This window comes from Pleuronectes platessa, chromosome 12 (genome assembly GCF_947347685.1).
Source record: "Pleuronectes platessa chromosome 12, fPlePla1.1, whole genome shotgun sequence".
Classification (NCBI taxonomy): Eukaryota; Metazoa; Chordata; class Actinopteri; order Pleuronectiformes; family Pleuronectidae; genus Pleuronectes; species Pleuronectes platessa.
Window position 1 is genome coordinate 15,820,790 of NC_070637.1, and position 22,611 is coordinate 15,843,400.

The 22,611-nt window shown below is 42.2% G+C and overlaps 1 protein-coding gene across 2 annotated transcripts in view; it reads left to right on the forward strand.

Annotated features, from left to right (window-relative positions):
* The window catches only part of marchf8 (membrane-associated ring finger (C3HC4) 8), a 102,003-nt gene that overhangs the window by 39,748 nt on the left and 39,644 nt on the right, over nucleotides 1-22,611 (forward strand). The window contains exons 1-2 of one of the 2 annotated variants that reach the window (XM_053436759.1): nucleotides 5,391-5,881; nucleotides 16,467-16,517. In XM_053436759.1, coding sequence (XP_053292734.1) covers nucleotides 5,852-5,881; nucleotides 16,467-16,517 — 81 coding nt within the window. In that variant the 5' untranslated portion in view covers nucleotides 5,391-5,851. Of the gene's footprint in view, nucleotides 1-5,390; nucleotides 5,882-16,466; nucleotides 16,518-22,611 lie in introns of those variants that run through there. The other variant, XM_053436758.1, reaches the window with a different exon arrangement.

Genomic DNA, 22,611 nt, shown 5'->3' on the forward strand with positions numbered 1-22,611 from the left:
ATATAAATTTGTTGAATTAATGATGTGCAACACTGACCTCACTGGAGACTGGTATAAACATGCAGATGCTACTTTGATCCATATGTTTTGATCAACACTCCCTTTTCTACATCCATTTTGGATACAAATACACCCTGAGCAAAGTTTTCAGCGATTTATACACATGGATTGGAAACTTGAATTAAATAAAAAGTAGAATTTTGCTCAGGCCAATCGTCTGATGCCAGAGATGTCAGATCGTCCAGGTCGAGACTCGATTGTTTAAAAAGCACAACGAGCTCGGCCGCCGTGACTCTGCGCCGCTGTCTGCATCAGCTTCATGATAATAAGCTAAAAACAGACTTAATAGCCTCAGATGACTCATCTCGTCCAGCGCACACTCACATGGAGGTTTGATGAAATTGAAGAATTTTCTCATACTTAATCCTGAGAAGCATTCAGCATTTATTCATCCGCCCTGAGTCTGTCGTCAGCTTCCTGTGTCGTCTGCCCTGCTGAAATACTTATCTAATTTAGAAGGTTATCACCGGCCCCAGGTGCTGATGTGGATACAGATACAGTTAATGCTTAAGCCTGCACTGTAATTGCTGTAGGTGCTTCTTCTTTTTTAGACCATTTGTCCAAAGGCTGATAAAAACCTGACTGAATAGACATTAAAAGCAGACATGAAAGAGAAGTGCTGTTTGGCTGCTGGCCCGCACATTTCTCCAAGGTGAGGTGTGTGTAGGACTGTGGATGTTTTTTGCACATGTGATAACAAACATGAGCTTGCATCGCAATGAGTGAGGAAATCGCTTACGCCTATAATTCATTGTTTGCCCATTTATCCATGGAGCTTCAGCCTCCATTGTCTTTATTTGTTAGAGAGGCAGGTTTGTGATGGGAGAGGTCCACATTTTTATCCCTGAAGCAACAGAATAATTCTTGATGTTGCCTCTCTTCTAAAACTGCAAAGTACTGGTTAAGGACAAATCTGGGTGGAAATGGGTCATTACTGCTTATGTGGAAAATAAACTTGCACTTCAACTGTGGTTCTCAACAGCCGCAGTTAAAGTAATGAGCCTTGATCATTGCTGGATGCTCCAGAATGAGGTGAACTCAAAAACTAGACTGGACAAGAGAGAGGACATTTGTATGTGTGTGTGTTACCCAACCTTTTATTGTGTAGTGGTGAGATCCACAATAGCAGTTTATTGAATAATATCTATCCGGATGAATGTATTCTTCTGTATTAAATTAGCCAAACACTGTGTACTTCCTTACTTTAGTGAACACTGTCATTTTTGCTCATTTAGATTTCATTAACAGATTGTACAGCTCAGTAACACACAGTTTCTCCTCTGTTGTATTGTGCTGTAACTGTTGTTCTAAAAAAGGCGCCGTGACCCTTTCTATTACCATATTTACTTTAGGTACAATGTGTTCTTCTCTGTGCCATAACAGTGAGTCACTCACTTTAGTGATACACAGCTTTTTCTCCTCTGCACTGAAGTCTGCAGCCGGAAAAAAAAAATTCTGCATCACGACTGACGTTTGTAGATTACGCCGCTTCAGAGATGAACACTGTGTTCATGTTTTCATCAGCGTGGACAGATTGGTTGAGAATTCAGTGAATAAAATTAAACGTGTCTGAAATAAAAGTGGTAGCTCAGACTTGTTTAAAGGAGACATTATGATTTTTTCAGTTTTTCTTTTTCCCTATAGGTTTTTTGTTTATGTAAAAGGCAATGCAAGGTTACAAAGCCCAAAGTAAACAAAACCCTGTACTTGAGGCTCATGAAACGCAATGAAATGAAAAATTAGGGTTAAATAAGGGCAAGTAAACCTTTTCAAGTAAAAACCCAAATCAAAATGATGAACCTGAATATGAGAAGAACATGTCTCCTTACAGTAAACACAACTAGGTCTTTGGATGCTAGTCCACCTTTGGACATCCAGTTTTATTTATTAAGCCTAAAATCACAAATTTATAATGGAAAAACCTCACATCATTTAAAATGGCAAATTATAAAACCTCAGTAAAGGACAGTGCTTTTTTACCTGTGTGTTTGTCTGTTTTTGTTTCTTTTTTAGCAGGATTATGTAAAAACTATTCAACTGATTTCCATGAAACTTTTTGAAATGGTTTGAGACTTGTAAGTGTGCAGCTCAGAGTTGTTGTTGTCACCAGTGTGAAAGTCCTATGAAAGAGTTTAGTATGTCAAACACAGCCGTCCAGATCCCTGTTGGCAGCCTCACAGATAACTAAAGATAAGAGATAACTGTTGCCCCCAGAAAGAGGTCACTTTAAAGTGTGACCCCACTCTACGCTTCGGCTTGAGGGCCCTGTTGATGCCAGCATGTGCTCCCAGCAGGAGCCCCCCCTCACAAATCTCCATCATCTCTCACAGGTCGAGATAGATGAGCTCTATTGGGTGTCAGAATTGAAGGGATGGCCAGATAGGGGGCAAGAGGACAGTGGGTGTTTTCAGGGAGCTACAGATCAATAAAACTGCTTCAGTCAGCCACAGAACAGTGATGGTGTTATAGCGCGGACGTGCTGCCGCAGTGACGCCCCACTTAATGTTTGTGTTTGTGTGTTCTGGTCTGAAGCATAAATATACGAGTCCCGGATGCCATCCTCCAGTGCATTACAGAGATGTAAATGACAAGGCAACGCTCCAGATCAAAGCTGATGTGCTCACACTTACAGCAGATAAGCAGCGAATGATTCCAGTGTCTGTAATATAAATAAATTCTCAAGAGTGTCTTTCATTTTGCTTTTAGGCCATCAGTCCTTCTTCCTCCTTCACCATCTTTTGCTCCCTCCTTTTCCATCCCTTCCTTCCTTCTAATCCATCTCTAGTCTCCTCCAACTCTCCCCTCATTCTTCTCCATTTATCTTTCTCCTTCTCCATCTCTTCCCTCCTTTTTCTCATATCTCCCCCCCTTCCTTTCCATCTCTCCATTGCCTCTTTTCCATCTTCCCTCCTTCTCCAACACTCTCTCCACTCACTCGTTCTCTTTAATTTGAAGTAGATTTGATTTTAAAGTGCAACAGGCAGAAAAGCTGGAGTTGTACTTATCAGTATGCATGATGACTGTATTTGAATATAAACTGAAAAGGCTATTACAGCTCAATTTCACGCCCATGGGATATCTGACATCTCTCTCAGACTGTCAGGTCTCTCTTTCCTCTGTCTGTCTCTGTCCCTTCACATTTAGCCTCAAATTTCTGGTTTCACCCACCAACCAATCCTGCAACAATTTCTTTGTCCTCTCAGGAGACGTAGCCCCACTTTTTGCATTTAATCAGGACAGGTTTTCACTTTCCTCAAGTGTGATATATGATTTTTGGAAAAGTCTTGCAAAGTTAAAAAACCCTAAGGTCCACAGTTAAATTAGCTCTTCGCCTCTACAGAAAACTCTGGAGCTTCTGAAACGCCTCATCAGTTGTCTGGCTGAAGGTTCTGCATCATTTTCATGTCATGTGACATCACATTTGCATAATACAGACCTAGCCACTTTTTTCATTGCCGCCCTAACAATTCGGCTGCATTTCGTTATACAAATATAAATAGGTGCAAAATACTAATAAATTTACATTATAAAATCATATAATAAATAAAACTACAATTATTTAACATTAAGTTATTTTCAGTGTTTGAAGCAGTTGACCAATCACAACAGAGTAGTCCAGCTTGGCAATCAGAGTAGACTGGGCTTTATCGGGTGGACGGCCTTAAAGTGTAGTGGTGTACAAGTCTAAAGTAATCTACCTAAACTAACTATTGTAATTATTTACACCGGTGAGCGTTGGATAAACCTTGTGTCAGGTGATGAATGCTGTTGCTGTGGCGGTGGTGGTGGTGTTATGATAAGTCCATGAGATCCGGGCTAGTGAACCTGCTCTTAGTCTTTATTTAGATGCTAAAGATGTTAAGCAGTGTTTCTCAATGAAAGTAAAGTGCTGCTCAGCTCATTATCCAATGGAAAGGGCCTGATGTGTCCGCGGTGTGTAGCCAGAGAACACTGTGTCTCAGTGCTTTATCAAAGATTTCCTCTGTGACTTTAACAACACTACCACACTTATACACCCTCCCACACTCGCACCACAAACATGGTGCTAGTTGTAAGAAAAATAGCAGAATATCCACAGATCTATCTCTCTGATACGTCTCCCTTTTTTAAGCTTTTGTTCTCAAAGAGATATGACAGATATACACAGAACATACAGTCTGTCATCTGGATACATTTCATAATAGAAACATATACAAATAAAATGGGTGTGGTCTGATAACAAATGATTTATATGCTAAATTAAATGGGTTCTTCCAGGTCCAGGCTCCATCCCTCTACCAAGTTTGGTGGAAATCGATTTTAAATAAACACGTGAAAACATAACTTACTTGGCGGAATTTAAAAAGACAAACAACAAAACATTATATACAACATATATATCAGTAATATATCATCCATTGTTACTACAGAACTTTAACTCTATATAAAGATGGATTACATCACAGCCCCCAAAAGTGAAACCAAAGGGTCTCAATCACCGCCTGGTGGCCGGCTCCGGTATAGCTCATACACCTGCCCTTCCAGCTCAATGTTTTCCTAAAATATAGTTTCTGTTAATTCGTACACGCATGGGTGTTCAAGTGCTCATGCTTCTTTTTCTTGTTTTAAGTTAGTTATTTGAAGCTGTAAAGCACAGTATGCATCCCAAAAGTTCCCTTTATTGTTGATATTATTATTAGCATAGCATTTACCTCTGGAGGCAGACTAATGAGGGATTGTTCACATACAGTACATGTACAAACCGTGTGCCGATGACAGGCCAGTGTCTTGCTCCTTATTGTCATATTTTTAACAAACAGGCGTCATTGTTGTTAGTGAATCACAGCCTCGTTAAAAGTTTTAAATGCAGTGTTTACTAGCGAACCTCAGCCTGCAGAGTTGTCCAGCACTTGAGTGATCATAGTTTTGTCCTTGAGTACAGTTGTGTGGATGTGTGCAATAAATAACCCGCTTGTCAGTTCTGCTCGACCTCACATCCCTCAGAGTCTGCAGGGGATTGGTGGAGACTGCAGTAATGTCCTCTCCGATTGGTGGACGCTGAGAGTGGGTTAGAAGAGGTTCGGCAGCTGCCTCTTTGTCCTGAAACAGTCTCAAATTCAGAGCGAGGGGCCTGTGTGTGGTGTGAAGTCATTGCAGGACAGGCTTAGATAGGGTTAGGAGGAGGTACTTTGAGGTTAAGCCGGGTGTGCAGAGCAGAGTGGGTCTATTTAAAGGACACCACCTCCATCTAATGAATGATTCAACAACATGCAGTTTGCCCCTCCCCCCCACATCTCATCAAGATCAGCTGGAGGAAGTCGTAGCTCGGCCAATGGGATTACAGCACCGGATTGACACTGTGTGTGTGTGTATTTGTGTGCTTGGCTGTGTGTGTGTGTAAGCCTGGGCAAGCAGCAGCAGCAGCTCTCTGTGTTTGTATGTGTGTGTGTCTGTGTGTGTGTATGAAGGAAATGTAGGGCAGTCGCTTGCTCTCCCTCCCTCAGCCATCTCTCTCTCTCTCTCTCTCTATCTTCTCCACTGTCTTTGTTTCTGTGCTGCGCTGCCGAAGCTGCAGTCGCCACGGTGACGGCTGCCTCTTGCTCTGCTTCCGTATTTGCAGAGGCTCCTCTCTCTCTCTCTCTCGCTCTCGCTCTCTCCCTCTCTCTCTCTGTCTCGGCTGACATCAAGGATTTACAGAGGGGGCATGTAGCCTCCCTGACGAACCATTGTCTGCGTGACGGTGTATGTGTGGGTCTATTTGTGTGTGATTGTGTGTGTGAAGGAGAGGTGGAGGTGGCTTCCGGATCCAGACATGAATTCCTGCTGGAAAATGAAGATTCAGGTACAGAATTACCGCTCCTGATTGTTGTTGCTGTGCGGTCGCTCGTGTTGTATCTCATTGATGGTGCTGTTGTTGATGTTGTGGTTATTTAAAGCGTTGCAGCCTGCACCCACCCAGAGATGTATGCTCTACGTCCTGTATAATACCCATGCCTGCATTCTATCTACATGCTTAGATGATCGCATTCAAGACGTGTGCAGGGAAAAGGGGACGATATTAAAAGGAACAGGCGGCTCATCGTAGTTTCCATTCAGTGGTTGTTATGGTGAGGCCTTCTGTCTCTGTGGTGATGGCAGTGAGCTTCTGCTGCAGTAGCCGAAAGATGAAAGAGTTGCCAGGAATGTGTGGTTTTGTCTTTTAATATGTGTGTGTGTGTGAGTCTGAGAGCGAGCAGCCGATAAATGGACAGAGACAGTCAGAAATGATGTGTCTGTACATCCTGTCAAGCAGACAGTATTAGAAAGTCCCAGACATTACTGTGTGTGTGTGTGTGTGTGTGTGTGTGTGTGTGTGTGTGTGTGTGTGTGTGTGTGTGTGTGTGTGTGTGTGTGTGTGTGTGTGTGTGTGTGTGTGTGTGTGTGTGTGTGTGTGTGTGTGTGTGTGTGTGTGTGTGTGTGTGTGTGTGTGTGTTTTGCAAGGCATTTCGTTTGTTTTCCTGTTATCTCCCTTGCATTCTGCACCTTTCATGTTCCTTGTTATGTGCATACATGACATTTTCCGTGCAATGTTGGTTTGTGTGGTTCAGAGAAGCATCTGCCACCTCTTCAGTGTGAAAGGTTGACCCACTTTCTCCTGTGCCTCTGCCCTTTGTTCAGAATGAGTGGGGGGGGCTGTGCAGAACTACTGTACATCATAGGCAAACATAAGCTTGAACTTCCTACAAACACTGTTATCGTGAGTCATTTCCTCTTTAAATGAACCCTCTGTGTTTCCTCTCTTCAGGCATGTTGTCACAGTGTGTGGGTATAGATCACTGCCCTGCACGAGATGGTAATATACCATATCTCATCAGATTAAGTGCATGTAAACTCAATCACCCCCCTCTGCTCCCTGCTCACTCACTTAGCCTCTTTGGTGCGAAAGTGCAAATGGAAGCAGCGGCTCCCACACAGGGCTGCTGGTGCTCTGTTTGTTTACCAACAGATGCACATAGACTCATATAGAAACACACATTTTGACCACTCTCAGTCCACGGCTTAGCATATCGCATCATCGACTGATGCACCAAATCACAGAGCTTTGTGTCAAATCTGCAGCTGGGAGGGAGGGAGGGGGAGATTAATGCAGTCACATGTCATGGAGAAGCTTAAAAACTGTTGGACAGGGGGGACGAGGAGTGGAGGGGGGGGACAAGGTAGAAATGAGGGAGAGATATGGAAGAGTGAGATGATGGCAGTTGCACTCAAGCATCATCGTCTCTCCTTCAGTTTCTTGTTCCCATGTGAAAAGGCCTGTTTTTAACCTATTAAGACCCAAGGTGCCTGATAAAGCACATTCCTAAACCTAAGTGTCGTCAGAATACCACAGATAAAGCCCTAATGGTCTTCTGAAGACGTAACAGAAATGAAAACGTTAACAAAAACTTTAATATCTCAGCCTGACATTGAATCAAAACATTTGGCTTTCATCGCCCAGACCCCCCCCCCCCCCCCTTCTTCCTTCTCCTCCTGCCTAAATATCTGTCCTACCACTTAGACTGTCATAATCGAAAATACTACTTTAAAAACGTTTCTTTGGCTAAAAAAAACATTTTCCATAATGTATCAGTGAATCATGGAGTATTTTATCATTCACATGTCTTGCATGACATTATTGACACAGGGAAAAGCTTGTAAATGTAAAGCTATATACGCGTTTATGTCGCCTCTAAACATTCGACAGAGCTGATAGCTGAGGGCTCATGCAGCAACTATTCATTTCTCACGAGATATTTTGTTTCAAATGTTGAGATAGTGTTTTTTAATTCCCAGATGGCAACAAAGCTGATGCTCCCCCAAGCAGCTGCTAAGTGCTACCAGCTATAAAGAAGCTATTTGCTGGACTCAGGCATCAAGCTGTTATTGGACCCTTGTCTTTAGAGTCTGCACTACAGTCTGAGTTTCCCCATCTTGACTACAGTTTCCCTGGATAAATATTTTATTCCAGTCCTTCAATAAAAGCGCTGGTCGGTATTTCTCTTGTTTCCTTCGCTGAGGCGACGTCTTGGATTCTGCGAGCATGCGTCAGCTCCTGTGAGCCTGCGATTGAAGGATTACATCACAAGGGACCAAGGGTTCACACACACTAATGACGCTGCTAATTAGAAGGCACTGCGCCGTACTAATTATCTATAGCTTGACTTACTTCACACAAACCGTAAATAAAACCTTGTGTCATGTTGAAGACTGCAGCTAACGAGAAAGTCTGGTTTAACTGCACAGTCAGACAAAATGTATCGGCGTAGCTTTGGATCTCCTGCCTGTGTGGCTACTCTCCTTCATATTTGACTTTTCCTTAATCGTGGTCCAAGACTGACCTCTGGTGCCTCTCGCTGTAGGTCTCATTGATCACTTTATTAAACACAACAGTCAGAACATGATGACGCCATGCACATGGTCCTGCACTGAACATGATGGTCACTGTCACTCCTGGCCATATCCTGTTTGGACATGTTGATGTAATTATGGCCAAGATGAAGAGATATGAGGGACAGACTGAGAGGAGGAGGAGGATGATGAGGAGGAGGATGATGAGGAGGAGGAAAAGGAGGAAGAGTGGAAACCACAAGCTCACATCCTGTTGATGAGCGCACAGAGAGACATGCATGTTCACACAGAGGCTCATGTAAAAGCTCGATTATGCACAACCACAGACTCTGCAGGTTGCCTGCCTCTCCTGAGGTCTCACTTTACATGACATACACGCACGCACAAACACACACACACACACACACACACTAACACACACACACAGATACAATTTTCCCTATTTGGGCTCTGCATTGACTTCCATTCATTGTGGACAATCTAATCAAAACCTTAGCCCGAAACCTTAACCATGACCAAATAATATGGCATCTGCAACAGATGGTGAACAATGAAAAACACCCTCATTTTGTGCCAATTATTACACACTTCACCTTTAACAGTATTTAACCAGTATTCCCATCTTATCCCTCTAACATTCACCAGTAGCTGGTTTGCCTCAGGCTTTGGTTCCCATGAGATGTTACGGGCTGACATTGTGGAGCTGCTCTATTTCTAATTCCTATTGTGTAAAGGAAATTACCCTCAAATAAGACACAATGCCTTGTTGGACAAAACTCTATCTCAAAAGAATCTCAAAAAGGTGGTTAAGTCTTAACACTTTTGCCCATTGGTTTAAGTGCATGACCTTTCTGTGTAGCATCAACCTTTTCCTCTCCAGTGCACAGTTTTCCTCTAGGACTGGTGAGATGTCTGTGTTCATCCCAGCTCTCGACTGATTGTTCTTATCGTGCATAGTTGAGATTTCTCATCTGGTTCTGGTCTCCTCCTGCTCAGCTGCCCACTCACACGCTGCCTGCATTTCCTTCTCAAGTGGCCACTGGATGCTGACAGAGACAGGAAACCACTTACAGGCCGACTTCCTCTCCTGACAGTGGCATTCTGATATTGCTTTATTAACACGGATGTCTGGCTGTCACCTCTAAGGAAGGAGGAGCCAGTAAATGCATTGTTTCCTCTGACATCTTTCCGTTTCTCTAATATCCCTTTGTGAGCATGTCTCTGAACGGCAGCTGTATTTTTCATGTTAACAAGTGTGTTCGTAATGACCCACTTGACATCGCTGGCATTTGATTTGTGTGATTCGAGAGAGATTTCTCTGAGGAGTTGTGGCTGTGCAGAGGAATCTCAGTCATCTCTGTCAGGAAAGGAAATGTTGTGTCGGTTTGTCTGCAGCAACTTGTGCGTTTGAAAAAAGAACACACAAAAAACAGTGGCCTCATTTTTAGATCTGAAGGATCAGCCCTAAGCAGATCATGGGACGCTTATGCCATTTATTTCAGGGAAAGCTCTTCACATGTAAACACTGTCCTCTGCCATCTTCCACAGGCTAAAGCCTCGCTCGCTGTTGTTGTACCTGGAGATTCTCACGATTTCATTCCCCCTTTCGTTGCTCTGTGGTTATTTAACTGAAGACAAAGTGGTTATGGTTGTGGCTGCTCTCTCCTTCTTTCCTGTTTTCCTTTCTATTTGTCTACTCGTGCTGTCAGGAATGGCAAAACTATTCTCATAAGCACTTCAATCATACTGCTCATTTAAGAGTAAAGCCTTGAATTAAAGATGTGGGCTCTGAGTGCATGCATGCATATGTTTTCCTGACACAAGAGAACATAAAAGGCAGCAAGCGGTCGGAAAGTGAAATCTGGCGTGCAATGTAAAGCCCTATTAATGGTTTCATACCAAGTAAAAGCCGACATGATTTGCACACGCCCCTCACCAGAGAAACAGAGGTTCCTGAAAGTTACACATTGATTTCCAGCAAATGATCACAGAAGTACAACTTTCCACTTCTGTCACTACAGAAATAGCTCAAAGGCTCCGTGCACCTCACAGAGGATTGTCACTTGCCCCAGGTGATTAGATGTCGCTCAGGTTGAAAGAGGGAAGAGCTATCGGTGGTCATTATATAAGGTCACCAGACTCCATGCACTGATAAAAATGACAAACGTGGAACAGGTCCTAGCCTGGCAGGTGCAGCAAAGCTAAAAGGAGAGTGAGGACAGAGTGTGCACAGGGCCCACACACTCCTGGAAGAGCTTTAATCATCCAACATTAATACAATCATGTGCGTGGGTGTGCGGAGGCTGTATCACAGACATGTTTCAGCTTTCCATGCTTCCAGATGCTCTTCATGTTACATAGAAAACTCATATAGGCAGGTTTCGCTATTTGACAACTACTGCGGGTAGTTATTTTGAACCACAACAGGACTTTCAGTGGTCACCGGGCATTTCAAACTAAATATTTAAAATCCCTATTCAAATCTAATAATAACAGCTTACAAAGTTTGCTCAATTTGTCCGATAATAAGCTTTAAAACACTTTTTTTTTCTTCCACTGTGCCCACACAATTGTCCGTATTGATACCAGTGCAACAACATGATAATTGTGTGCAGCTCGGTTGTCACAAAGCAGAGTATTGATTTATTGGGGGAAGGGGCTGGATATGTGTCATCCAACTGCCCCCTTTTTTATGTTAGACTTTTCTATTCAGGATTGACATCGATTCTCATATAACTGCTCTGGTTGCCTGTACATGCACAGTATGAATGTTTTTATGTATATTTGCTCTGTTTACTTTAAGATTTGAGTGTTTTCACTTCTGACTTTATTTTTTTCAAGTTTTCAACAAAGTGTATCACCCTGTTCAACTGTCGGACTGGTCCCAAGTTAGAAAGATAGTATTTTTTGTGTTTCAGTTGTGTTCTGTTGTCTCAATTGTTTCACCATTATTTTTATGATAGGCAATCAAGAAACTTATCAATTAATTAAAACTCTATAATAACACTTTCATATTAATGCAACCTCTCACAGCACTAGACGTCTCTGAAGGCTGTGTTTGCACCGCAGTAAAACTTGGGTAAAGTGTTTGGTATCTAAACTATTTATCCTTTAAGGGTTGCGCGGGGTTAGCGGAGACAAATCCAGCTGACATTGGGCGAGTGGTGGGGTAAACCCAGGACACAGACAAACTATGAACATATGCAGCATAAGGGAACCATGAACACAACAAACAGCCCTTGATTCTGCAGAAGCTCTTACGGACGAGGTTGCAGTTAAGCTGCCGTACGGTCAACTGTGATGATTAGGGAAAGAAAAAGCTTCTGTTTGATGGAAGAGTTGTAGTATGTAATGAAGTTACAGAGAATAAAGCAAGAGAGGAAAATGGAGAGGGGGGAGTTACACACACACACACACAGAGACTCAGTCCTGTGTTCATTAATTTCACTGATTTAATTCCTGCGACAGTCACCTCATTACCACTGTCTGATAGACATCGTTCATTGGCTCGTCGGTCTCTTGCTTTGTGTGTGTGTGCCTCTGCAGAGTACGAGATGATACAGTGAAATGTTGGCCTTTTTTCAACAGAGTCAATGCCATATAAAACAAATCTCAGTGTTCAGTAAACACAGCAGAGGGCTTCTCACTGTAGAAAACACCTGAATGTATCTTATAGCTCAGTGAAGATTTGTGTGTTTAGCACTGACTCTACACAGGAGCCAATGCTTAACATCATTTGTGTTGGACTGAAGCCGTTTTACCAAAGTCTCTGTTAAAAAGCAGTTTATTGCTCTGAAATTATTTTGACTGGTTCTACCCGTCCTTGGCCCTGCTTCTGTTCTTCCTCCACCTCTCCTGCATGATTTACCCAGTTGCCATCAGCTTAATATACTGGAATCTTTCCTGTTGTTGTGAACAGAAAATCTACTGCTGGGTTCTGCAAAAGATAAACTCTTTAATGTCTGGACCCAATTTTTCCAGACATTTTCCAGTGTTTATGTCTGAAAACAGCTCATCACTCTAAACATAAACATCTTAAACATGTACATGCATATATAATCCAAACAATAAATATTTATTACACTTAGCAATCTGTCATAAGTTCGTTAAAACTCTCAATCTCATGAGAAGAAAATGTTCCAGGTGAGGGGTTCCAGTCTTGGCAAGCAGCTCTCATTTGTGTCCCTGACCCTTTGTGTGAAATCCAATTTCACGTCTGTGCCGGGACACAGAGTGCTGCTGGTACAGGCGAGCACAGATGGTGCTCTGAGCGGCCATGTCTGACGAAGAGTCTCAGGTTCATACTCTGAGAAGCTCTTGTCCTTAAAACACAAACATATCTTTATACTCGGCCTCTGGCATGACGCTTGTGTGAAATGCCGAGAGGAAGCATCTGTTAACAAGAATTCACTTCAATAACACAGAATGAGTAAACAAGATAGGGCTTATTTAATTGAAATAACACATACATTGTACATTATATGTGGTTACATTTAGTGTTTTTATGTATAATCATATAAATAATATTAGTGTCCCGGCTCTGAGTTAATTAATCAGTTTGTTGATTCGCAGAAAATGTATAATAATTGAACATTTTCAAAAGTTTGCCTTTCACGTATGAGGAACATAGCAGAGTACTGATCGGGTCAGGTGCATTCAAAACAACAAGGAAATTGTCTGGAACGTTCAGGCGAGGAGTGGCATCTGGGTAGAGCCTGCAGGAGGCAGAGCATAAAATCTGCTTCATGCAAAAAGCTCTCGGGTCTTGTTGTCTTTCCAAGTTGACATCTTTGCCTGCATCTGCTATAAGTCTCTTTCATTCTGAGAAACCATTTTATTATTTTTCTTTGTTTTGCGTTGTTTTCCGACTTATAATGAGAGAAATGACCTTGGATGAAGCAGGTGGTTTCACTACCCGTCATAGGGGGGGAAGGGACACCAGATAAGGAACGAAGAATCTCTACCAAAGAGTCTTTTGAGACCAGCTGAGAGAGAGAGGTTACATGAGGGTGAAACTTCCATGCTACTTGGACATGCTACTAGGGGTCTGGCAGGAAAAGTTTCCGAAAATATCAAGCACAACTGATTTAGACATTTGCGTTTTCACATACAGCCCCAAGGAAAAGGGATTTAAGTGCATGTCAAAGCATTTTTCCAAAACCATCATATATTTATGGATTAATCAGAAAATATACTGCACAGTCCAGTTGATAGAAGTGATATGAAGAACAGACACATTTCAAAGAGTTGAGGTTAAATTTCACAAAGGTTTTATCTTTTGAGATTCTTCCATGGAAGTAATCGTCCCTGTGGGCCGAGAACAGAGCCCTGAAGGACAGAGGAATCCCTCTCACTGTGACCTCTCCTCCTCTTTCGCTCTCTACTAAGCTCCTTTTTGTTCTAAACTTCAGGTCTTCTGGGTCCAGTCTTAAAGTTGTGTTATCCAAGGCTTGGGCTCTTAACAGACCCTCCGAGGAGGTGGAGAAACCAGACTGTGAAACCAGAGCCCTTCTTTATCAGAATTATGCATGAGCCCAGAGGAAAATACAGGTCCTTTATAGTCTACAGTCCCGGTGGCAGCGAAGGTGACTTCCAGACCTCTTACTGTCGTTAACACACTTTGGGAGAGAGGATTTTTTGAAAAATGGGGTTAGAATGAAAGAGAGGACACATGGAAATGGTGTTGATCTATAGTCCCGCCTCATCTCCTGTAATCTGTCTTCAGCCTCTGCGTTCTAATCACTAGTATCTATGAAAGTCATCGGCCCATTTGCGACCTTGTTATTTCCAGAAACCCTCAGTCTGGGCAAATCTGCTTGTTAGTCCAAATTTTTTTTTTAAATCATTTTTCCAAGAAGGAAGGATTAAGGGCAAGGATCATCAATTTGGTTTTATTCTTTAGCTGAGCCTGTTATCCCCGGCAGTCATCTCCTGTGAAAAGTCACTTTTCATCTTCTTTGGCAAACTGACAATTGGTTTGCTGCACAAATTGCACCCATTGAGAGCTGCATTTATCATTTTGTGACATTGTACTGAAGACATTGAAGATACAATGGCAGATATCTGATTCATATTAATCCAGTATAGAACGAGGCAGGGATTGGCTTCTCCTGGCTGTCTGTGAAAGTAAGAGTGACAAACTTCAGTGGTCTTTATGCCTCAGGCATAGTTTTTCCTTTCCAATCTTGAACACAATATCTCACAAACACCTGGGGCGAATTCCTTCCAATGAGGCACAAACGTTCAAGGATAAACTAGTTCGAATTTGGTTGTAAAGGTCAAAGTGACAGCAGCCTCACAAAGCAGGTTTTGGGCCAGTACCCAAAGTTGAATATGCCAATTATAAATAAATTGATACAAATGTCTGAAATGGATAAAATTATGATTTGGAGACATTTAATATCCAAACAATCAAAGGTCAGATTTACTTATCATAATGATCTGCAAAAATCATTGTTGAGCTGTTATTCAACAACCTTACTCAGAAATGATGATTACCAAATTTCCTGCAACTTGACTGGTTGGTAGAGAAATAGAAGCACAAGGCAGTAATTCAATTTTTTATTTTCTATTCACATTTATATACTTTTGCTAGCAAATTCATGTTTCATCAGAAGGTGTACTTTATTAGATGTTGGCAGATTCAAACATTAGAAGAATATAGTTTGTGACTGAAGAAAACGTCCTTGCATCTGACATGTTATTTAATCTAAGTGGCGGGGAATTGCATATAGAGATTTATTCAGAGATTTGTTTTCCTCTGATAAAATGTCAATGCTTCACCTCATCAGATGCTGGAAACCTTTACTTGTTGAGGAAGCTGAGGTGAGGCATAAGCGATGTCTCATGTGTGCACACATTAACAAACATGCATGCACATATTTATCGCACTGAAACTCAGAGGCCTTTTGTGAGCGCTTCCTGTGAACTTGAATCCTCTTGTGTCTCTCGTCTTGATTTCCCATCACTGAAATAACTGATTGACTATTGGATGGATGATCACAAAACTTTAGTACAGATATTCCTGCTTCCCCTGGGGGGTGAATTTCACTCCTTTCGGTGATCAGTTGAAAGTTTTAACTTGTTTTTGCTTAATTACAAAATACCTGAATTTTTCTAGCATGGAATTCCCAGCAGCTCCAGGCCCGAGTTTGTGTTTAGCGCCAATTAGCAAATGTTAGCATGCGGAACTTTAAATTTGGATGTTTACATTGCCACTGTGTTAGAATGCTTTGCGCTTTATGAAGAGGTGAAAGCCCCAACAGTTAATTTATGCCCAATCCTGGTGTGATCCCAGCATTATGTAATTAGGATTGATCACTTATAAAAGAACCACACACGGCTTTAATACCAGCGCTGGATGTATCACAACATACCAGTGACTGTTTGCAGAGAGCACTGAGTGGGAATTGAGGATCATTACAGCCTCACAAACCAAATTTTCTTCGCTGAATTCCCACAAATATTGTGACGCCATTGGATTTGGTGTTTGGTCGGATGTGTTATGTAATGTCGCTGCTCCCTGAGATATGATGTGCTCATTAGACGGCATGAATCAGTCCTACCTTTCCCTCCTACAGCCTATATTCAGATTCCTTAATTTGTATTCATATTTTGACACTGTTACGATCCAAACTGAACTCTATTTGACTCACTAGGCCGATTCTCAGGTAGACTCCATGACAAGGGAGGTTATGGATCACTAAAGTTTTCAGTCGTTCCAGGCTCAAAGCTTGGCCAGCTGAGACGCTTTCATATGGTTTCAGTTGAGAAGTCATGGGGGAAGTGCACCTGTGCAAAGTGACAAAGTGTAGTGATTAGAGTCCTTGCTCTATGTGGCTGGATCCAAAGTTTTGGATCGCTCCGTCTTGTTAAACAACAAGTAGCAGCTAGTAATTGAGCAGGACCAATCATTACAAATAAAATGCAATGCAGATGATAATTATAGGGCTTATGTCAGCATTTACTGTGGAGGACGCATGTGCAGATTTCCAGCAATTCTCTCATGCTTCTGAATGTTTTCACTCACTGGAGCTTTGGTTTGTTTTTCTCTTTTACAGAATGAAAAGCCTCTGGGTCATTCTGCAAGCAGGTCCAGCAATATATCCAAGGTGAGCAAAGCACAAACACAACACAAGTGGAAAAATTACAATCTATGTTTACTCTGGAGGAAGATAAACAGATAGAAGTGCAGCTGATAGACCCGCCTGTCTTGCATCAGAAAGCTGCCTCTTTGATCGACCTCCAGAGAACAGACGTGCCTTTCATACCTCAGCTCTTCAGCTCAACACTCGCTCTCAGACACACTGTACAAACTGCTGTTCTCTCTCACTCCTGTCTTCCTCCATCTTTCGCCCTCCAGGAGGCGAAGCTGGTGCCTGTGTCAGTCCTTGTTCTCCTGAGCCTCTTACAGGATAAACCCTTTACTTGTGCTAATAGATGTCAGGGTCACTTCATCACCATGAAGCGCTCCAACAATAATGTTTGATCCACGAGCCGGCCGCACTTAAATAATAGATGTGTAGAAAAAGTGATGACACTAAGAATGGCTTTCATTTGTTGACTGAAGACATTAATATCATTTACAGTGGGGTCCAAAATCCAATAATTTTAAGTTGTATGTCCCTTCTCGTGGACTGAGACATTTAATATAATTTAATTCAATATTAAAACTAAGATTTACAACTGAATGAACAATAAACGACTTTACAGGAATAGTTTTACATTTTGCATCATATGGTATCTACTACTGCTTTTTATTGTTAGCGTTAGCTACTGTTAGCAGTCAGCTAACCTTGGTTTGTCAAAGATACTTAAAGACATTTATGCCTCTGCTAACAGGTGAGCAAGCACTCGCCCTGCATATGGAGGCTTTAGTTCTTCTGCAGCAGCTACAGGTTTGGTTCGGAATAATTATCGTCGGCTCGTATCAGATCAGACTGGGACCAGCCATACGAACACTGTGGTTAGAGAAAATCAAAAGCATATCTCAGATGCATCTCAATCAGAGTATTAAGTATATACTGTTATATTTCGAGTTTTATTTAGTTAATCTAGCTATGGTTAGCTAGCCAGAAAACAAGCTAGCTAGCTCATATTTCTCTTTCTCACTAGTAATGGTTTGTAAAATAAGACTTACATGCATCAGATGTGCAAAGCAGCTGTGTGAAATGAATGGTAGGTGTTCCATAGTGAATAATTACTGGTCTTTTTTGGCCCATGTGTGCAAAAGTCAAAATTCATAATTTTCATTTGTTTATAATGGAAGGAAGGGAAAGGGAAAATATTGATTTGTGGTAATCAAAAATTAATGAATACTTAAAGAGACATATACAGAAATAAACAGAATACTAGGGCTACGTTGTAGCACTTGCGGGCCCGAGCACCCGCACGTTGAAGCCTGTTGCGGTCGGTGGAGAGAGCGATCGATGACCAAGCGCACATCATCGATCGAGCATGCACTTCTCCACGTTGCATGCGTTTTGCGCTCTGCGGCAGTAGGTTTGCCAGTAGGTGGCGCCATCACTATTATTACGCACAGACATATAGATCTGTTCAAGTAGGCGCTCTGATGTAGCGTGAGAAATTTTGTGTCAATTGGACAATGTTTCCGCAACTTAATTTTCACACTGATCAATAGGTGGCGCTATGATCCTGAACTAATATTCATATATGGAGCTGTTCTATTCAGGATTGTGATCATAGGTCAGTAGTTTGGAGCCGGTTGGATAATGCAGAGTGGATTAACAAAGTACTTCCTGTTTCCTGGCGAATCAGTAGGTGGCGCTATGACACTGAGGAAATATTGACACATAGAGCTGTTCAGGCTTGGACTCTGACCATGTGACAGAAGTTTTGTAGTGATAGGACAATGCACAGTGGAGTTATGATAACATCGTGTCCTTTGGCGAAGGAAAATCCTTCGCCGCACATCAATGTTTACACGGTTTGAGGAAACGTCACAATTCTGACCATGATCTAATGACTTGACTGATCTGATTTGAGCTGTATATTGTAAATCAGCCAGGAGCAGTTCATCAAAGTATAAAACATGTCACTTCCTGTAGCCACCAGGGGGCGCTGTAATTTCAAGTCATAATTTCTGTGTAGATGTCATCAGGATGGCACCCTTGTCTTACATGTCTAGTTTGGACTCGATTGGACAATGTATGTCCGAGATACAGAACCTCGTGTTTTGATGGCGTTTAATCAAACTCAAGACGCCACGCCACGGTCACACGGTGTGACGAAAGGTCAATCTCTTAATCACTTTTTATCTCCATCTTGTTGTGATGGCACTGATCTTAATTTGAAGTTAATCTGATGAAAGCCCTGGGACAAGTGCATCAAGTAAAAATGTGGAATATGGAAAAAAAATGGCCACTTAATCCAAAATGGCGGCCTCCCTGTTTGGTCAAGCATACCTATCCAAGATATTTTTTTGTTTGTTATGAAACGACACATGTCCCGATAGATTTGTATAAATGTCGGCCATCGTAGTGCCGGGGTTGCCCTATAGGGGGCGCTGGTCAGTTTTTTTGCCACGCCCATTTCTTAAAACCATATGAATATCTTCAGGGGGGGGCTGTTGTTACACACATGTAGTTTGAGAGAGATAGAATCATGAACACTGAAGTTACAGCAATTTCGTGTTTCACGGCGAGTTGATGAACTTTAATGCCACGCCATTCATATGGCGTTTGACGAAAAGTCACGGTAATCTTATGTCTTCATTGTCAATGTCTTGGGACCCATTTGATACAGTTTGACATGGTTGAGGTCAGTGGATGAGGAGAAATTCATCCAAGTGTAAGACAAGCAAAAAACAAGACATTTCCTGTTGCCACCAGGGGGCGCTGCGGTTTTAAGTCATCATTTATGCATAGATGTCATCAGGCGGGGACTATTGTCTTACATGTCTAGTTTGGACTTGATTGGAACATGTATGTCCGAGATACAGATGCCCGTGTTTTGATGGCGTGTAACCAATTTTTAACGCCATGCCACGGTCACACGGTGTGATAAAAAAAAAATCCCTCAATCATTTTTTATCTCCATCTTGTTGTGATGACACTCATCTGAATTTGAAGTTGATCTGATGAAAGCCCTGGGACAAGTACGTAAAAGTAAAAATGTGGGATATTGCCAAAATGGCCACTAAAAGCAAAATGGCGGACTTCCTGTTGCGTTTTTCATAATGCTCCATGAGACTTTTTTTCATGACTGGTCACGATACACCTATATCCAGATTTTGATGAAAATCCGTTATGTGGAAACCTAGGGGCTGGTTCCAGGGGGCGCTGTAGAGCCATTTTGCCACGCCCAATTCCAATTACTCCAGAATACTAAAATATCCGCAGACCTTGAATTTCCAGCAAAGTTTCATAACTTTTTGAGCATGTCTAGACCCTGAAAAAGCCCCCCAAAGGGAAATAATAATAACTAGGGCTACGTTGTAGCACTTGCGGGCCCGAGCACCCGCACGTTGAAGCCTGTTGCGGTCGGTGGAGAGAGCGATCGATGACCAAGCGCACATCATCGATCGAGCATGCACTTCTCCACGTTGCATGCGTTTTGCGCTCTGCGGCAGTAGGTTTGCCAGTAGGTGGCGCCATCACTATTATTACGCACAGTCATATATATCTGTTCATGTAGGCGCTCTGATGTAGCGTGAGCAGTTTCGTGTCAATTGGAAAATTTTACCACAATGTAATTTTCACACTGATCAGTAGGTGGCGCTATGACCCTGAACTAATGTTTATATATGGAGCTGTTCAGATCAGGATTGTGATCATAGGTCAGCAGTTTGGAGCCGGTTGGATAAGGCAGTGTGGATTAACAAAGTACTTCCTGTTTCATGGATTATCAGTAGGTGGCGCTATGACACTGAGGAAATATTGACACATAGAGCTGTTCAGGCTTGTACTCTTATCATGTGACAGAAGTTTGGTAGTGATAGGACAATGCACAGTGGACTTATGAAAACATCGTGTCCTTTGGCGAAGGATGATCCTTCGCCGCACATCAATGTTTACACGGTTTGAGGAAACGTCACAATTCTGACCATGATCTAATGACTTGACTGATCTGATTTGAGCTGTATATTGTAAATCAGCCAGGAGCAGTTCATCAAAGTATAAAACATGTCACTTCCTGTAGCCACCAGGGGGCGCTGTAATTTCAAGTCATAATTTCTGTGTAGATGTCATCAGGATGGCACCCTTGTCTTACATGTCTAGTTTGGACTCGATTGGACAATGTATGTCCGAGATACAGAACCTCGTGTTTTGATGGCGTTTAATCAAACTCAAGACGCCACGCCACGGTCACACGGTGTGACGAAAGGTCAATCTCTTAATCACTTTTTATCTCCATCTTGTTGTGATGGCACTGATCTTAATTTGAAGTTAATCTGATGAAAGCCCTGGGACAAGTGCATCAAGTAAAAATGTGGAATATGGAAAAAAAATGGCCACTTAATCCAAAATGGCGGCCTCCCTGTTTGGTCAAGCATACCTATCCAAGATATTTTTTTGTTTGTTATGAAACGACACATGTCCCGATAGATTTGTATAAATGTCGGCCATCGTAGTGCCGGGGTTGCCCTATAGGGGGCGCTGGTCAGTTTTTTTGCCACGCCCATTTCTTAAAACCATATGAATATCTTCAGGGGGGGGCTGTTGTTACACACATGTAGTTTGAGAGAGATAGAATCATGAACACTGAAGTGACAGCAATTTCGTGTTTCACGGCGAGTTGATGAACTTTAATGCCACGCCATTCATATGGCGTTTGACGAAAAGTCACGGTAATCTTATGTCTTCATTGTCAATGTCTTGGGACCCATTTGATACAGTTTGACATGGTTGAGGTCAGTGGATGAGGAGAAATTCATCTGGCTGATTGTAAATCAGCCAGGAGCAGTTCATCAAAGTATAAAACATGTCACTTCCTGTAGCCACCAGGGGGCGCTGTAATTTCAAGTCATAATTTCTGTGTAGATGTCATCAGGATGGCACCCTTGTCTTACATGTCTAGTTTGGACTCGATTGGACAATGTATGTCCGAGATACAGAACCTCGTGTTTTGATGGCGTTTAATCAAACTCAAGACGCCACGCCACGGTCACACGGTGTGACGAAAGGTCAATCTCTTAATTACTTTTTATCTCCATCTTGTTGTGATGGCACTGATCTTAATTGGAAGTTAATCTGATGAAAGCCCTGGGACAAGTGCATCAAGTAAAAATGTGGAATATGGAAAAAAAATGGCCACTTAATCCAAAATGGCGGCCTCCCTGTTTGGTCAAGCATACCTATCCAAGATATTTTTTTGTTTGTTATGAAACGACACATGTCCCGATAGATTTGTATAAATGTCGGCCATCGTAGTGCCGGGGTTGCCCTATAGGGGGCGCTGGTCAGTTTTTTTGCCACGCCCATTTCTTAAAACCATATGAATATCTTCAGGGGGGGGCTGTTGTTACACACATGTAGTTTGAGAGAGATAGAATCATGAACACTGAAGTTACAGCAATTTCGTGTTTCACGGCGAGTTGATGAACTTTAATGCCACGCCATTCATATGGCGTTTGACGAAAAGTCACGGTAATCTTATGTCTTCATTGTCAATGTCTTGGGACCCATTTGATACAGTTTGACATGGTTGAGGTCAGTGGATGAGGAGAAATTCATCCAAGTGTAAGACAAGCAAAAAACAAGACATTTCCTGTTGCCACCAGGGGGCGCTGCGGTTTTAAGTCATCATTTATGCATAGATGTCATCAGGCGGGGACTATTGTCTTACATGTCTAGTTTGGACTTGATTGGAACATGTATGTCCGAGATACAGATGCCCGTGTTTTGATGGCGTGTAACCAATTTTTAACGCCATGCCACGGTCACACGGTGTGATAAAAAAAAAATCCCTCAATCATTTTTTATCTCCATCTTGTTGTGATGACACTCATCTCAATTTGAAGTTGATCTGATGAAAGCCCTGGGACAAGTACGTAAAAGTAAAAATGTGGGATATTGCCAAAATGGCCACTAAAAGCAAAATGGCGGACTTCCTGTTGCGTTTTTCATAATGCTCCATGAGACTTTTTTTCATGACTGGTCACGATACACCTATATCCAGATTTTGATGAAAATCCGTTATGTGGAAACCTAGGGGCTGGTTCCAGGGGGCGCTGTAGAGCCATTT